General features: G+C 45.3%; 1 protein-coding gene across 5 annotated transcripts in view; it reads left to right on the top strand.

Annotated features, from left to right (window-relative positions):
• Positions 1 to 15339, top strand: part of LOC137528788 (M1-specific T cell receptor alpha chain-like) — a 98393-nt gene that overhangs the window by 65249 nt on the left and 17805 nt on the right. Inside the window, exon 1 of one of the 5 annotated variants that reach the window (XM_068250372.1) lies at positions 14572 to 14694. The exons of the other annotated variants lie outside the window; for them this stretch is intronic. Coding sequence (XP_068106473.1) covers positions 14664 to 14694 — 31 coding nt within the window. The 5' untranslated portion in view covers positions 14572 to 14663. Of the gene's footprint in view, positions 1 to 14571; positions 14695 to 15339 lie in introns of those variants that run through there. 5 annotated transcript variants of the gene reach the window in all.

The following is a 15339-nucleotide window of genomic DNA, read 5'->3' as shown; positions in this document are numbered from 1 at the left end:
CCAAACTGCTCCTGATCAATCCCATTGTTGGTCGGTCAGTCAGATGGGAAATTGCATTATATGTACCCAGCACGATGTCTTACCATATTATTATAATGTGCAAGGCTGAGGGGGACCTTTCAGGATTCCCCGCCTCGAAAAACCTGGGTTTGCCCCTGCATGCACGGAACAACGTAAATACGACGGGGAACCCGTGAATCCTAGTGACGTACTTCCTGTCCAGCATTGAGTACATCATTGGGCAAAGGGCGTGCGAGGGGGCGGAGCTATACATAGGACCCTCTTGGTGCACTCTGCCGCAGGGTCATATGAATGTAGGTTTTTTTCATTGCAATGCGATGGGGCGGAGCCAGGTGTACAACTGGCCTAAGGGGTAAAAACCCTGGCTTGCAAAACAATTAGGGCCCTTTCACACTGGTGCATTGCATTACCCTGTTTTTTACCACAGGGTAACGCTGCGTAAATAAAAGTCTATGGGGCGATGTGGTGGAAGTGACGTGTTCGCTGCACGGCCGATGCTGGCGCAACTGCACAGGTTTTTTTTTCCGCATTGCCGCACACATGCATGGAAGCGTATTTTGTCAATACACTTCTACACAATTCAAACATCGGCCACAGGAAGTGGGCGCTAGAGAGCCTCACTTCCTGTTCCTTCCCAATCACCCCGCATCGGTACTGCGGGTTGGCAGTGTAAAACTGGCCACAAACTGGTTTAATCTGAAATTATCAAGTGAAATCTGTGATTTAATACCCACAGATATGAAAAAAAAAATATGAAAAAAAGAAACATATCCCTGTATTTGGTAATGGCACATTACCCAGGCTTGTTTCATCAGGCCCGTTATAGCCTTGTACTGTGATGAGCTTACCTTCCAGCAGCAGGTGCCGCGATGTCTCCGGCGAGGTTCGGGCGAGCGGCAGGACTGCCGCGATGGAATGCTCTGGCGGCATCCCCGGCTTCCCTCCGCCGGTGTCTTCTGGCTCACGCGCGTCCCACAGGTCGCATCGCGCACGCGCGAGTTCGAGTGAGCCTTATAGGCTCAGGAGGAGGGTTAGGGATGACTGCAGGTGATGTCACTAGGTGACATCACCAAATGGGAGTGGCTACTGTTTGAGTATTTTTGTATATAAGGACAGAGGCATTCAGTGCTCGCTGACCTTGATACTAATCAGTTAGCTGGTTCTAGGTCTAGCTAGCTACTCTGAGCTACATTGATATATTCTGTTGACTCACAATATATATGTACTCCAGTTAGTCAGTCTTTGTTATTTTCCTTGATATTCTCGTAATATTATTGTAACATCTCATTGTATATTATCTGTGTACCGACTTTTGCCTGCCTCTTGACCTCGCTCTTGTCTAGTCCTTCTGTACCGCTGCCATCTGATTTACGTTACCGACTCGGCCTGTCCCTGACTCTGTTACTGCCTGATCCTTGCAATACGACTGACATCTGACTTGTGTATGACTCTGCTCGATTATTGACTACGATTTAGCCTAGCTACTCTGTACCATCTCTGACTGGTGAATGACCTTAGCCTGATCCTGACTACGCTATTACTATTGTTGTATATTACCTGTATGCTATCATACCACGCACCAGCGTTGAATGTACTTTATATAGATGAGTGACATAAGGAAATAATTAACTTTGTAGTAAATCAGATACAAATATTTCCTAAACAATTTAACTGTAAAACTGTTTCCTAAACACATCATTTTGTGTTTATATATACTGTATATATTTTTACAGTCTGACCATTAAAATAGGGAGAATCACTGAAGCAATCCAAGTTTGAACCACACAATGTACTAATAAATGAATATTAACCATTTCAACTACTATTCTGACATTCAGTCATCTCCTCTTCTTTTGTTATATAGGAACTTAAACCCAGGACTGAACTTAATCCCAATTAGTAGCTGATACCCCCTTTCCCATGAGAAATCTTTACCTTTTCTTGAACAAATCATCAGGGGGGTCTGTATGGCTGATATTGTGGTGAAACCCCTCCCACCGTGTGACGTCATGACCATGGTCTTGACAGTTTGTTGTCTGTGAACCTCATTGCATTGTGGGAAATAACTGTTTCCAACTGCTAAGCAAGCAGTATCTACCTCTGTGCATAGAACTCTCAGTAACAAACATTCCATACAGATCACCTGTCAGAACTAAAGAGGTCACTATCTGTGATAAATTTATAGAATGTAAATCGGGGAGAGGAAATTTTTTACAATGGGCAAACACTGACTAAATAATGTATAAATGAATATTGTAAACAATAAGCAATGTTATTCATTAGGTTGTTTTCACTGCAGTTATTTTTTAAATCCATCAATAATCTCATCTTTTTTTTTTCCTTTTGACCATTGGTTTCTTGTAATTTTATTACACTTTTTTTTTCTTTCAGATTTTTTTTGTGTTTGAAGATGTTTTACATCTCTGTTTCCTAATTACCGCATTGTAAAGGCGTGATACAACCACGGCAATATGAGTTACATAGCAGGAAGACGAGCAGCGTAAACTGTGAACAGCTAGGTGTTAACAGCTCTCGTCCAGCAACTACATGTGGTTACATCCCCTCCCCCCCCCACACACATATACACACGCATGCACTCTTGCTAATTTTTCCCTTTTTTTTACCTTCTCACCTTTTCTATGTTTGTCTCTCCTCTCCTGTACAATTGCACTCTTGTCAGGGCTGACCCTTCCATAGGGGCAACCTTGGCAATTGCCCCAGGACCCTGAGCTGACTGACAACCCCCACCAAAGTTCCCCCCGCCCCCCCAAACTTTACTGTGGTCCTTGGGATTTTTGGCAGTATTGGGAAGAAGCAGACTGGCACTAGATGCGGCTAGAATTGGAATTTTTGGCAGTGTAGGGAGTAGGGATGAACGATGACATGCAAATTGTTCAGAAATTATGCAAATTTTGTATGCAAATATATGCAGCTGGAAAAAATCAATTTAAACTTGGATTTAAATTGATTAGTCCATTCTCAAACGGCATAAAAATTTGCATAAATTTGCACCAACTCGGAACAATTTGTATATATGTAATCATCCCTAGTAGGGAGTCACCTGTCTGGCACACCCCTCTATTAGTCTGCGCTCCCTGTCTTCTACCCACTGGCCGCACCTCCTCAGTGACTTGGCGCATGCCGTTACATAATAACATTCACGGGGTCACTGACAAGAGATGACCCTGCAAGGGAGAAAATGGGAGCGCATGGAGTAATAAAGGAAGGTGCTAGCAGGAACAGGGGAGTCGCTACCCTACTGAAAGCTCAGCAGGGGGCCCTGGGGACCACAACAAAGTTTGGGGAAGACCTTGGTAAGGGGCAGCAGCCGGATTGGGGGTCCTGGAAGTACTAGAGTGACAAAGAGGACCCTAATCTCGCTTACGGAGGAGGTGTCAGGGGGCCAAGGTTAATTTTGCCCTATTGTAACTAGAACAAACCCTGACTCTTGTCCACCCTCTAACTCTGTCTCTCGAAGCTGGTCATTGCGGCCCAATGCTCGCTGCCACACTTCACCTCACCTGGGCGCCGCCATAGGCGTGATGTTACTATATATATATAGTGGCACAGTGGCTTTAAAACTGTAAGTCGGGCCCCGGCCTAATAATACGAAAAACAAAAGTTTGCTTTCTTAAAACATAAAGAATTTGTGATAATTCAGGTTGGAGTGAGCTTGAGATCTCTTCCAGTGCATCACTGCTGAATATATGCAAATTAACCATTGTTACCCTCAGGAGCTAAACACACCTCCGGAACCGCTGGAATGCCTAATAATACGTACTCTTTACTTAGAGAGTTTTACTCTCCCTTTTTTTGCTGTACTAATTTCCTCATACCGTCCTCTGCACAATCCACACTCTTCTAATAATTCCCCTTTTCTTCTACTTTCATCATCTCCTTCGGTTCCAGCTCACAGAATATCTCTTGAACCTCTCCACTTCTCTGGAACTCTCTCCCAAAACCTGTTTGGCAGTCACACCACTTTTTTTTCATAAAGCAGGCTAAGGGCTCTACTTTTTTCTGTGTAATTTTCATGTACTTTGAATTGTGTTGGATTTTTTGGGATAATGCCATGAAAGATCCTGGCGCTGTATAAATCAATAGTAGTGAGCAAAAAAATGCTCATAATATTCCAAGCAGTAGGAGCTGGGATTGTCAAATTGAATTATCTTGGCAGCTATCAGAGTTATTTTCTAGCTGCAACTTCTGCTTTGTGTTGCTAAATCTGTTTATTATTAGAGATGGCCCAAACGGATCACCGGCGAACGGTTCCATGCGAACTTCCGGGGGTTCGCGATCGCAGAGAACCACAAACTTTGCCGGAAGTTCGGTTCGCCCCTCATAGTGCACCATTAGGGTCAACTTTGACCCTCTACATCACAGTCATCAGGCACATTGTAGTCAATCAGGCTACACTCCCTCCTGGAGCCACCCCCCCCTTATAAAAGGCAGACGCGCTGCAGCACTCTTATGGCACTGTCTATCTCGGATACAGAGAGCGCCATGGCACTCGTCAACAAGGGGGTTGGGCTGTGCGCCAGATGTCGGCGTACAGAGGGCATGCAGTGCTGCCAATAACACCCCTGGTCTCCACTTGCAGCCATTAACCACTTCGCAACCACAGTTTTATTCCCATTAAAAAAACACAATTTTTCACCTCACGCTCATCCCATTCATTTGCCAATAACTTTATTGTTACTTATCACACTGAAATATATTATACTATATGTATAATATACTGTATTTTATTTTTTGCGGGACAAACTAAGCTTTCTTTGGGCAGTACTTTTTGTTAAGAATTATTTTATATACATCTTACAGGGAAGAAGAAGGAGGGAAAAAAATGAAAAAAAAATCATAATTTCTCAGTTTTCAGCCATTGTAGTTTAAAAATAAAGTGTGCTATTGTAGATAAAACTCACACACTGTATTTCCCCATTGGTCCCGGTTATAACAACATTAAAATTATGTCCCTTGTATATTGTGTGGCCATAATATTTTATTTGGAAATAAAGGTGTATTTTTTCAGTTTAGTTTTTTGATACTATATCAATAATCACAAGCCTTTATTTACAAAAATAACAATAATATGCCCTTATGACATACATATTAAAAAGTCCCTAAGGTAGCTATTTATGTTTTTTTTTTTTATATATATTAGTATTTTTTTGGGTAACTAGGGGGTAGTGGTGAAAGGGGTTAAAATAATAAAAATGTATTTATTTTGATATGTAATAGTGTAATAGTGTATGTGGGTGCATATTTCTCTTTTTAGACCATGGCCAAAACAGTTAATTGTTGTGGACTGTGAACAGTATAGAGGAAGAATTATGTGTAACTGTTTACTTTGAGGCTGCTTTCACAGTGGGACGTTACAGGCGCACGTTAGAGCAGCCTGTAACGCAGCCCAACTCACAGTAATGAAAAATCAATAGGCTGTTTACAGTGCCCACGTTGCGTTACATTGTAACGCTGCACGTTATTTAAAAGTGCACCATGCTGTGCGTTCGTTAGACTGTTTGCACATGCTCAGTATTGTGTTTTTTTTTATTTTTTTATTTTGAGGAGGAGAGGAGGAGGCGAGAGTCCGCTATTGTTAGCCACATGGCTAATTAATATTCACTGCACTGCCGTGTAGTGATGGGAAGTTCGGCTCGATTCATTGAATCGCTTCATTGAAAAGAGCCGGACTTCCTATCTCTACTGTTCAGAATCGATTCATTGAAAAGAGCCGGACTTCCCATCACTAGGTTCAGTCCTGCTGCTCTGAATCGATTCTGAACAGTAGAGATAGGAAGTCCGGCTCTTTTCAATGAATTGATTCATTGAAAAAAGCCGGACTTCCCATCACTTCTGCTGTGTTTTCTTCCTGGAGTGGCCGTTGATTGGTTGGCGGGACCACGTGATGCGGAGTGTTCCGATCACGTAGTCCCCGCAAGGTATGAGACAAAAAGGCACACCAACAGCTGCACAACGCGGCTCACTCTGGCGTCCACCTCCAACACCACCAGGTGTTGCGTTAGGGGCATGTTATGTGACCATAACGTCCCCTAAAATGCAACGTCCTGGTGGGAAAGAGGCCTTAATTTGTGTCTTGCTGACACTGGCTTTCATTCATCACAGGCACTATGATTGGCTTTGGGAACAGCTGCTTCCCATTCACCGATCACGGAACTGCAGGATTGCGACAAAGGCAAATGGCAGTGCCCCCGGGATCATGAATGGCAGTGGCAGGTAAACAAATATGCATTTCTACGCCCCTGATCTGCAAGTGAAGTTTACCAGGGTTGTATATATGCGTAGCAGGGATCTGGAAGTAGCTTTCCTGGGTCGAATTATACTTGAGTCATAAAAAATTCCAGCGTAAGAGTGTCAATTTTTGGGGTAGGGTCATAGCTGAGAATATACGGCTGATATTGTGGTGAAACCCCTCCCACAGTTTGATGTCAGGACCATGGCCCTGACAGTTTCCTTTCTATGAACCTCGTTGCACTGTGGAAAATAACAGCTGTTTCCAACTGCCAAGCAACCAGTATCTCCCTCTGTGTGTTTGTATATTTATAAAAAATAAACCACAACCTTTTAGCCTATCGCATTGTTAGGGGGTGTGGTTATAGATAATAGCTGTAGGTGCTGTCTGTTTTTTTCATGTCTGCCAGTAATAAAGATGATAATGTGCAGGCTGAAGGTGGATTAAATAATATGAACAAATTATATGGAGAATATCCAACATTTCTTGATCTCTTCTACTTTTTAACGTCAAACTTTTCAGTGTATTGATTTCTTTTTTCCCCTTTTCCCTACAGTTCCTCTTTATGCAATCTCAGTAATGTCTTCTAGTGCAGCGTTGGACTTAGAAAAAAAAAAAAGACTCCGGTTCTTTAAATAAAATTAATCAAAGGTCTTAAAAATAAACATGGGCTTCTTGCGGCCGCTCTGCTGTTTGGAAACATTCTTTTCGCAGAGTTCAGTAAATAGTTTTTGGCGGTTGCTAGGCGATTGTTCATTATGTATATCCAGAACAATGGAAATCTGCAGACTTTCCCCTTTGCTGTGCCCGGTGGGCGGAGCCCAGAATTGCTGGACCAGATCTTATCAGGCTGTAACTGCGTATTAATGAGATGTTTGTGTTCCAAAAGAAAATACACATTGTACTCTAACAAGATAAACTGGTAATTATTTCTATCGTGACAGACACACAATAACATAGCAAATTAAGGAAAGTCGGCTTACAGGGACTTAAAGGATACATGAGACAAAGTTAAACCAGAGCTGTTCTAACTAAAACCATGCTTATGGGACTGGAGGAAGCCCCAGGTATGTATAAAACATTTTAGTTCGAACAGCTCTGGTACACTTTAAGAAAGAAACGTTTTACTTACCTGGGGCTTCTGTCAGCCCCTAGAAATCTATCCAGTCTCACGCCACAATTCAACTTTGCTCCGGGCTGCCATTGTCCCCTCTGTAAGACATCGTGACCCGTAGCTGGGTCATGGTCTTCTGCGCATGCATGGGCGTGTCCCATGCCTCTTGTGATCGATCTGTGCAAGCGAAGAGCGGTCCCAGCTATGGGAACGTGATCACGAGAGGCATTTGCTCAAGACAGTGAGACAAGTTCAAATCAGTATCGGTTGCATAGGAAATCTGGCACTGTGGTAGTTTCCTGGTCTAGGAATTAAATAGCACCAGAGACCACCTTCTATGCTGCCTGCGTCAGTGGCGTCTGCTCCGCAGCGACTTCCGGAAGTGCATATCACTAGTTTTCAGTATCTCACGGAAGTCCGTTGTATTCCACTGTGGGTGAGCTTCCGCATTGTAAGCCCGCAAAATGGCAATAAACTTGCTTAAAGCGGATCAGAGATGAAAAACTAACTATAACAAGTAACTTGTCTACGTATCTTATTTAAAGTTTAGATTAGTTTACACAGCAAATCTAGCTGCAAACAGCTTCAACAGTATATGATTATTTATTCCTGTGATACAATGAGGGCAGCCATGTTCTGTTTGTCACATTACACAAACAAACTGATAGCATCTCCAGCCCTCAGCCTCCCCTCTGCCTCTGAAATCTCTGGCTAGTTACCTCCTCCTACTCCTGCCCAGACTGAGCTCCCATGAGCCCTTGCTACTGTCTGAAAATGCCAAGGCTCTCTGAAAAGCTGTGGGCGAGGCTTGTTTAGTTTATAGGAAATCAGAGTATTAAAACAAAACAAAAAAGTATTTGGCTTGAGGAATGCCCTATAAACAATAGGAAAGGAACACAATTATGCAATGAGTAAAAGTTCATCTTGGATCCACTTTAAGTTAGAATATAAGCAATCTTCATATGTGATCTTATATTTCATATTATAATTTAATTTTGGTATGGTGGCAGAAGTATGTGTATGACCCTGTGTTCCCCATGCTGCTTGCCTCAGGAGATGGTCCAAATTTGTGGACGATGTCCTTGTATTTTGGTCTGGGACCAGAAATGGATCAAAATGATTTGGGGCCCTAGGCAAGATACATTTTTTTGCCTACCTCTGATGGTCACCTGGCTTTTTTAGTAAGATTTGTTGGGGCTAGAATCCACTAGGCTCCTAGACTTTCCCCAGGCCCTAGGCAACTGCCTAGGCTTGCCTTATGGATGATCCGGCTCTGCGACTTGTGCAGTAGAGTTGGCTGAAACCTCCGATTTTCGGTTCGCAAACCAGGTTCACGAACTTCCGCAAAAGGTTCACGAACCTGCAAACTTTGCGAACTGCAATAGATTTCAATGGGCAGGCGAACTTTCAAAACTACAAACCCTGTTTCTGGCCACAAAAGTGATGGAAAAGATGTTTTAAGGGGTCTAACACCTGGAGGAGGGCATGGCAGAGTGGGATACACGCCAAAAGTCCCGGGAAATGACGGATTTGACTCACAGCAGGGTTATAATCCCTAAAAGGCAGAAATCACATTGCCTACAGTGCTTGAAAACATCTTGCGTATGTAGTCATGGATCAGGTAGTGTAAGTAGTGTACTGCTTCACACTGACAGACCAAACTCACTGTGTAACGCACGTTGGCGAGAGTGCAGGTGATGGCGGCTTTCCTGCCCATAGGTGAGGTAGCTCAGTGACAGAACAACAGTGACTGTCCAGCTGATCGAATTTGGTCTGTCCACAATGAAGCAATGACCTTATTATCTTGGGTGTGCCCCCCCAACACACTCATATTAGTCATTGCTTCATTGTGATACGCAAGCCCCTTCACTGCGGCAAGGTAACGATCACAAAGGGGAATTGACACATTTACATGCCTTTTGTTTTGTTGTTGCAGCCGCAGTGCAGCCAGAAAGATTAGGCAGGCATGTACACGCACCAGAAAAATTATTATAGCGGCCGCTGCTAGCAGCAAATTCAGGAATCCACCTGGAGTCCTGGACCCTGGTGGTGGCCTGCAGGCAGAGATGCTGTGTGGGGAATGACTTAGTCTTCGGGCGGGCAGTAGCCCTCCAGGATCCATGCCTCATTCATTTTGATAAAGATGAGGAAGGTACTGAGCACTTTTTTGACCTAGGCGACTCCTCTTCTCACTGACAATGCCTCCAGCTGCGCTGTAAGGTCCTTTCTGACAGGGACGCTTGAGGCAGGGCAAGCCAGAAGTTTGATGGCAAGTTGTGACAGCTCTGGCAGGTCAAGCCTGCGCACCCAGCACTCCAGGGGTTCATCGCTGCTCAGAGTGTGTATATCCACACTTAAGGCCAGGTAGTCGGCTACCTGCTGGTCGAGGCGTTGGTGGAGGGTGGATCCGGAAGGGCTAAGGCGAGGCTTTGGAGTAAAGAATGTCCGCATGTCCGACATCACCATGACATCGCTAGAGCGTCCTGTACTTGCCTGCTTGGACATGGGAGGAGGAGGAAAATTACTGGCAGTGGCACCTTTATTCCGTTGTGCTGTGACATCATCTTTAAACGCACTGTAAAGCAAACTTGCCAAATGGTGTTTCAAGTGTTGCATCCTTTCTGCCTTGTGGCAATTTAGTAACATCTCCGCCACTTTGTGCTTATGCTGAGGGTCTAGTAGCGTTGCCACCCAGTACAGGTCATTCCCCTTGAGTTTTTTTATACGGGGGTCCCTCAACAGGCTGGACAGCATGAAAGACGCCATCTGCACAAATTTGGATGCCGACGTACTAGCCATCTCCTCTTGCTCTTCCTCGGTGATGTCAGGTAAGTTCTCCTCCTCCCCCCAGCCACGAACAATACCACGGGAAAGGTGAGCAGCACAAGCCCCCTGCGATGCCTACTGTGGTTGTTCTTCTGCCTCCTCCTCAAAGCCAAACAACTTGCAGAGGGTGTCTTCAAAAACAGTATCAAAAGTTTATTGGAACATCATAAACAACCATCATAACTTTACCCTTCTCCCCCCTTAAAAACACGGCCGTGTTTTCCAAACGTCAGATGTAAGATGTTAGATGTAACAGGACCCCAACTGATGTATATCATGCAGAGGACTTACATCTAAGTGACAAGTATCACTATATGCTATCCAAATAAGCTAAATTGCTGGAGGATAAAGACTGACATTATAATCCTATGTTATAGGGAGTGTTATCTCAGCTTTTGAGGCTGCCTGAATAGTGCTGGAGTTGAGAGTGTGTGGAGTCAGCTGACATTTGGAAAACACGGCTGTGTTTTTAAGGGGGGAGAAGGGTAATGTTATGATGGTTGTTTATGATGTTCCAATAAACTTTTGATACTGTTTTTGAAGACGCCCTCTGCAAGTTGTTTCTGTTCGGTAAATATTGTGACAGTGGGTGGCTCACCCGAGGGGTCAGTGAATGTATAGGCTCTAGCGCATCCCAATTAACCCCTTTTTGTGTCCTCCTCAAAGCCACCTTCCTCCTCTGACTCCTCTTCCCCAGACTCCTCCTCCTCCCCCCCCCGTGATGCCGCAGGTGATGTTCCCAACAACTCTTCCTCCTATTCCTGTTCACGCTCCGCTACAGCTTGATCCACCACTCTACACACGACACGCTCCAGGAAGAAAGCATATGGGATCAAGTCGCTGATGGCGCCTTCACTGTGACTCACCAGGTTTGTCACCTCCACAAACGGACGCATGAGCCTGCAGGCATTACGCATGAGTGTCCAGTACTTCGGCCAGAAAATGCCCAGCTCCCCAGAGCATGACCTTTCACTGTAGTTGTTCAGATATTCGTTGACGGCTTTCTCCTGTTGTAGCAGGCGGTCAAACATGAGGAGCGTTGAATTCCAGCGAGTCGGGCTCGGAAATCAAGTGCCTCACCGGCAAGTTGTTTCTCCGCTGAATATCAGCCAAGCGCGCCATGGCCGTGTAGGAATGTCTGAAATGCCCACACACCTTCCTGGACTGCTTCAGGGCCTCCTGTAAGCCTGGGTACTTAGACACAAATCTTTGAGTTATAAGATTGAGCACATGTGCCTTGCAGGGTACAAGTGTCAACTTTCCCAAACTCAAAGTCGACAAGAGATTGCTGCCGTTATCACACACCACTTGCCGATCTCCAGTTGGTGCGGGGTCAGCCACTGATCCACCTGTTTGTTCAGAGCAGCCAGGAGAGCTGCTCCAGTGTGACTCTCGGCTTTGAAGCAAGACATGTCCAAGATGGCGTGACACCGTCGTACCTGGCATGCAGCATAGGCCTTGGGGAACTTGGGGTGTGTAGTTGGAGAGGTCTGCCACTCAGCCGAGGAGGAAGAGGACAACAGCGAAGAGGATGTAGCAGGAGGTTGCAGCAGGCCTGCCTGCAAGCCGTGTCAGAACTAGGTCAGCTGCACAGACACGTACTCCCTGCTTGCCAGCGGTCACCAGATTGACCCAATGTGCCGTATAAGTAATGTACCTGCCCTGACCGTGCTTTGCAGACCAGGCATCCATGGTCAGATGGATCCTTGACCCAACGCTGTTCGCCAGAGATGACACCACTTGCCTTTAAACTTCACGGTACAGTTTGGGTATCGCCTTTTTTGAAAATTAATTGCGGCCTGGTATCTTCCACTGCGGTGTCCCAATCGCCAACATTTTCGGAAGGCCTCAGGATCCATCGGTATGGTAACAGCTGGTGAGCTAACAGTTCCGCCAAGCCAGCTGTCAAACGTCGGGCAAGGGGGTGACTGGCAGACATTGGCTTTTTCTGCTCAAAGATTCCTTAACAGACACCTGGCTGCTGTGGGCAGAGGAGCAGGAACCGCTCAAGGTGAGAGGCGGAGTGGAGGAGGGTGGCTGTGAAGGTGCAAGGGATAAAGCGGCTGAAAATGCTGCAGCTGAAGGAGGAAGAGGAGAAGGAGGGTGGCTTTGCATTTTTGTGCTGCTTTCCCTCAGGTGGTCCTCCCATTGCCGTTTGTGCTTTTTCACCATGTGCCTTCGTAAGGCAGTTGTCCCTACGCGGGTCTTGGTCTTTCCACTACTCAATTTTTGGTGGCAGAGAGTACAGATGGCATTGCTCTCATCTGAGGCAGACACACACAAAAAATTCCATACCGCTAGGCCCTGAAATGATGGCACTTTAGTGGTGGCGTCAGTAGCTGACCTTGAACGGCATGTTGGCTGCCTGTCCATAGGTGGCAATACATGCCGCCGGACACTGCCATGAGCCGTTTTGGATGATGAGCTCCCCCTGCTTCTTTCAGCAACTCTCTCCTCCTACTCCTCTCTGATTCCCCCACTGAACTGTCCCTTTGGTCATCATGTCTATTGGGATCCCACATGACATCCATGGCAGTATCATCATCATCGTCATCATCATATTCATACTCCACAGCTTCGCTTGTATCAGACACCTCCAAAACTGCACCAACAACAGGTACTTCATCATCCTGACACCTTGCGTCCATACTGACGCCTAACTCAGACATATGAGGTGGTGGTGTAACATGCTTGGCGCCATCATCTTGTAACAGTAATGGCTGTGAATCAGTTAATTCCCCACCAAATAACTCCTGCGAACTGTCAAATGGGGCAGATGTGGTGCTAGTAGTAGCAGTGGTGGCTGCGGAGGAAGATATGTCACGGTTCTGTGCGGAAGCTGAGGAAGATGAGGTGTTCTGTGTTAAATAGTCAACTACGTCCTTGCAATCTTGGGAGTTGATGGCATGTGCCTTCTGAACACTGTACTTTGGTCCAGGACCGCACAAAATCATGTCAGCATGACCTTGAACAGACCTACCGGGTGGCCTGCCTCTGCCTCTGCCTTTTGTTTTGTCCATAATGGGGGGAATAAAGTGAAAGGTATGCACTGACTTGACTAATACAATGTGCAGTCACACAGGTACAGTGAAAGGTATGCAGTGACTGCTGGTATAACAATGTGCAGTCACACAGGTGCATTGAAAATGGATGCACTGTGTGCTGGTATATAAAACAGCGTGCGGTCACACAGATGCAGTGAAAGGTATGCACGGACTGGTATATCAAACAGCATGCGATCACTATGCGGTCACACAGATGCAGTGAAAGCTATGCAGTGACTGCTATAAAAAACAGTGTGCGGTCACACAGGTGCAGTGAATGGTATGCAATGACTCGTATTATAATACAATGTGCAGCAGTCACACTAGGCACTGGATGTGCTGGGCCTGGCAAAGTATAGCAGTTAGCAAGGGCCAGCTGTGACAGACAGGGCTGTATATGCAGTGTCAGTGGGCCACAAAAAAAAAAACACATCACAAGAACATTAGCTCTCAAAAGAGCTTTTTTGGGGTGCTTTTCAGAAACAAATATCAGCACGGAGCAACCTAACAGACCTCCTAACTATCACTTTCCCTATCTCTCCAATGTCTCTCCCTTCTCTTACTAATACTGCAGCACACAAAGTGAGAACATGTCCAACGCTGCTGCCTTTTATAAGGGGGGAGGGGGGCTTCAGGAGGGAGTGTAGCCTGATTGGCTGCCATGTGCCTGCTGACTGTGATGTAGAGGGTCAAAGTTTAGCCCAATGATGTAGTATAGGGGGTGGGTCGAACGCGCTAAGTGTTCGCTGTTCGCCGCGAACGCAACCCCCTTTGTTCGCGTGAATAAGTTCGCCTGGTGAACCATTCAGGCCAATTCTATGGTGCAGCCTTTGAGGAATTTAAAGGACACCCAAGGTGAAAATAAACTAATAAAATAAACAATTGTATCTCTTTTCCTTCTCCTAAAAATGACTTTTTAAGATATTCCACAGTTTTATTATATATTTAAATCTACTTTTCAAGTTTGTACTATTTTATTGTCTTTGCTCAATGACACATTCATTGAAGTATGCCAAAGCTAAAATCTATAAACTATTGACCCTTTTTATTTCTTTCCTGCTCTCAGAAGCCGTTTTCTGCTAGGAAAGTGTTTTATAGTTGTAATTTCTTATCAGTGGGGGTCACACTGTAGTCTGACCCAGTCCCGACTCGACAGGAACTGCCACTTACATACCTGAGCTTTAACTCTTTCAGGCAGAGAAAGGAAACAAAGGAACACCACATAGTTATTTGTGTCATGGGGGGTTCTCAGGGCTTTCTTTATTTTTAAAAGCACTTAGTGAATGGCAGTTGCTCTGTCCAACTGCCAAAAAGTGTACAGCGAGCAGGGAGGCTGGCCAGCATCTTTGCATTAATCATTTTCAGGGAATGTCTTTATAAAGAATAAAGGCCATGCTGAGAATCCCCTATGGAGAGATGGACTAGCCCAAAACCTGTCGGTAATGTCAGATTTTTACAACCTACTGTAAGTGACAGCAACATAGGAGAGAAGTAATTTATGGCTCATTTTACTCTGGGAGAAATGTACATATCGTTTGTATGTGTTTTAAATTTTAAGATTTTTGCGACAGTTCCTCTTTAAGGAATATTATGGCAAAGAGAACATGCAATTCACGTATGAGTTTAGTAAAGAAAAAGTAGCGTATCTGGATTTGGAATTAGTATGGCTCTACATTGTAACATGACAAGGAGGGGGGAGGGCATTATTATATAAGGAAGGGGTGGGTGCAGTAGATTGGAAGTGGAGGGCCCCTGTACATAATGTATAGGGGGTGGGCTGTACATATGAGGGGAGTTATACTGGGAAAAGGTAGGTAGGTGCACACAGAAGAGAGGTTGGTGCACATGGTGGATGAGTGAACTACCTGGAGAGGGGGACTGCTGCATGAATGGAGGGGACTGCTGTACACATGCGTGCTGCACATGGGATGTGGTAAAAGGTGGATACCGCCGTATTTGGGGGGGGGGGGCAATCAGGGGCATAACTAGAAATCACTGGGCCCCCCTGCAAAACTTTGGATGGGGCCCCCTCCTCCCCCCCCACTTTCTTTCTGCACAGGTAAACTGAGAACCAATGTAGTTGG

This window comes from Hyperolius riggenbachi, chromosome 8, assembly GCF_040937935.1.
Source record: "Hyperolius riggenbachi isolate aHypRig1 chromosome 8, aHypRig1.pri, whole genome shotgun sequence".
NCBI classification, from domain to species: domain Eukaryota; kingdom Metazoa; phylum Chordata; class Amphibia; order Anura; family Hyperoliidae; genus Hyperolius; species Hyperolius riggenbachi.
Note: the sequence above shows the minus strand (reverse complement) of the source record. Positions and strands in the feature narration are given on the sequence as shown.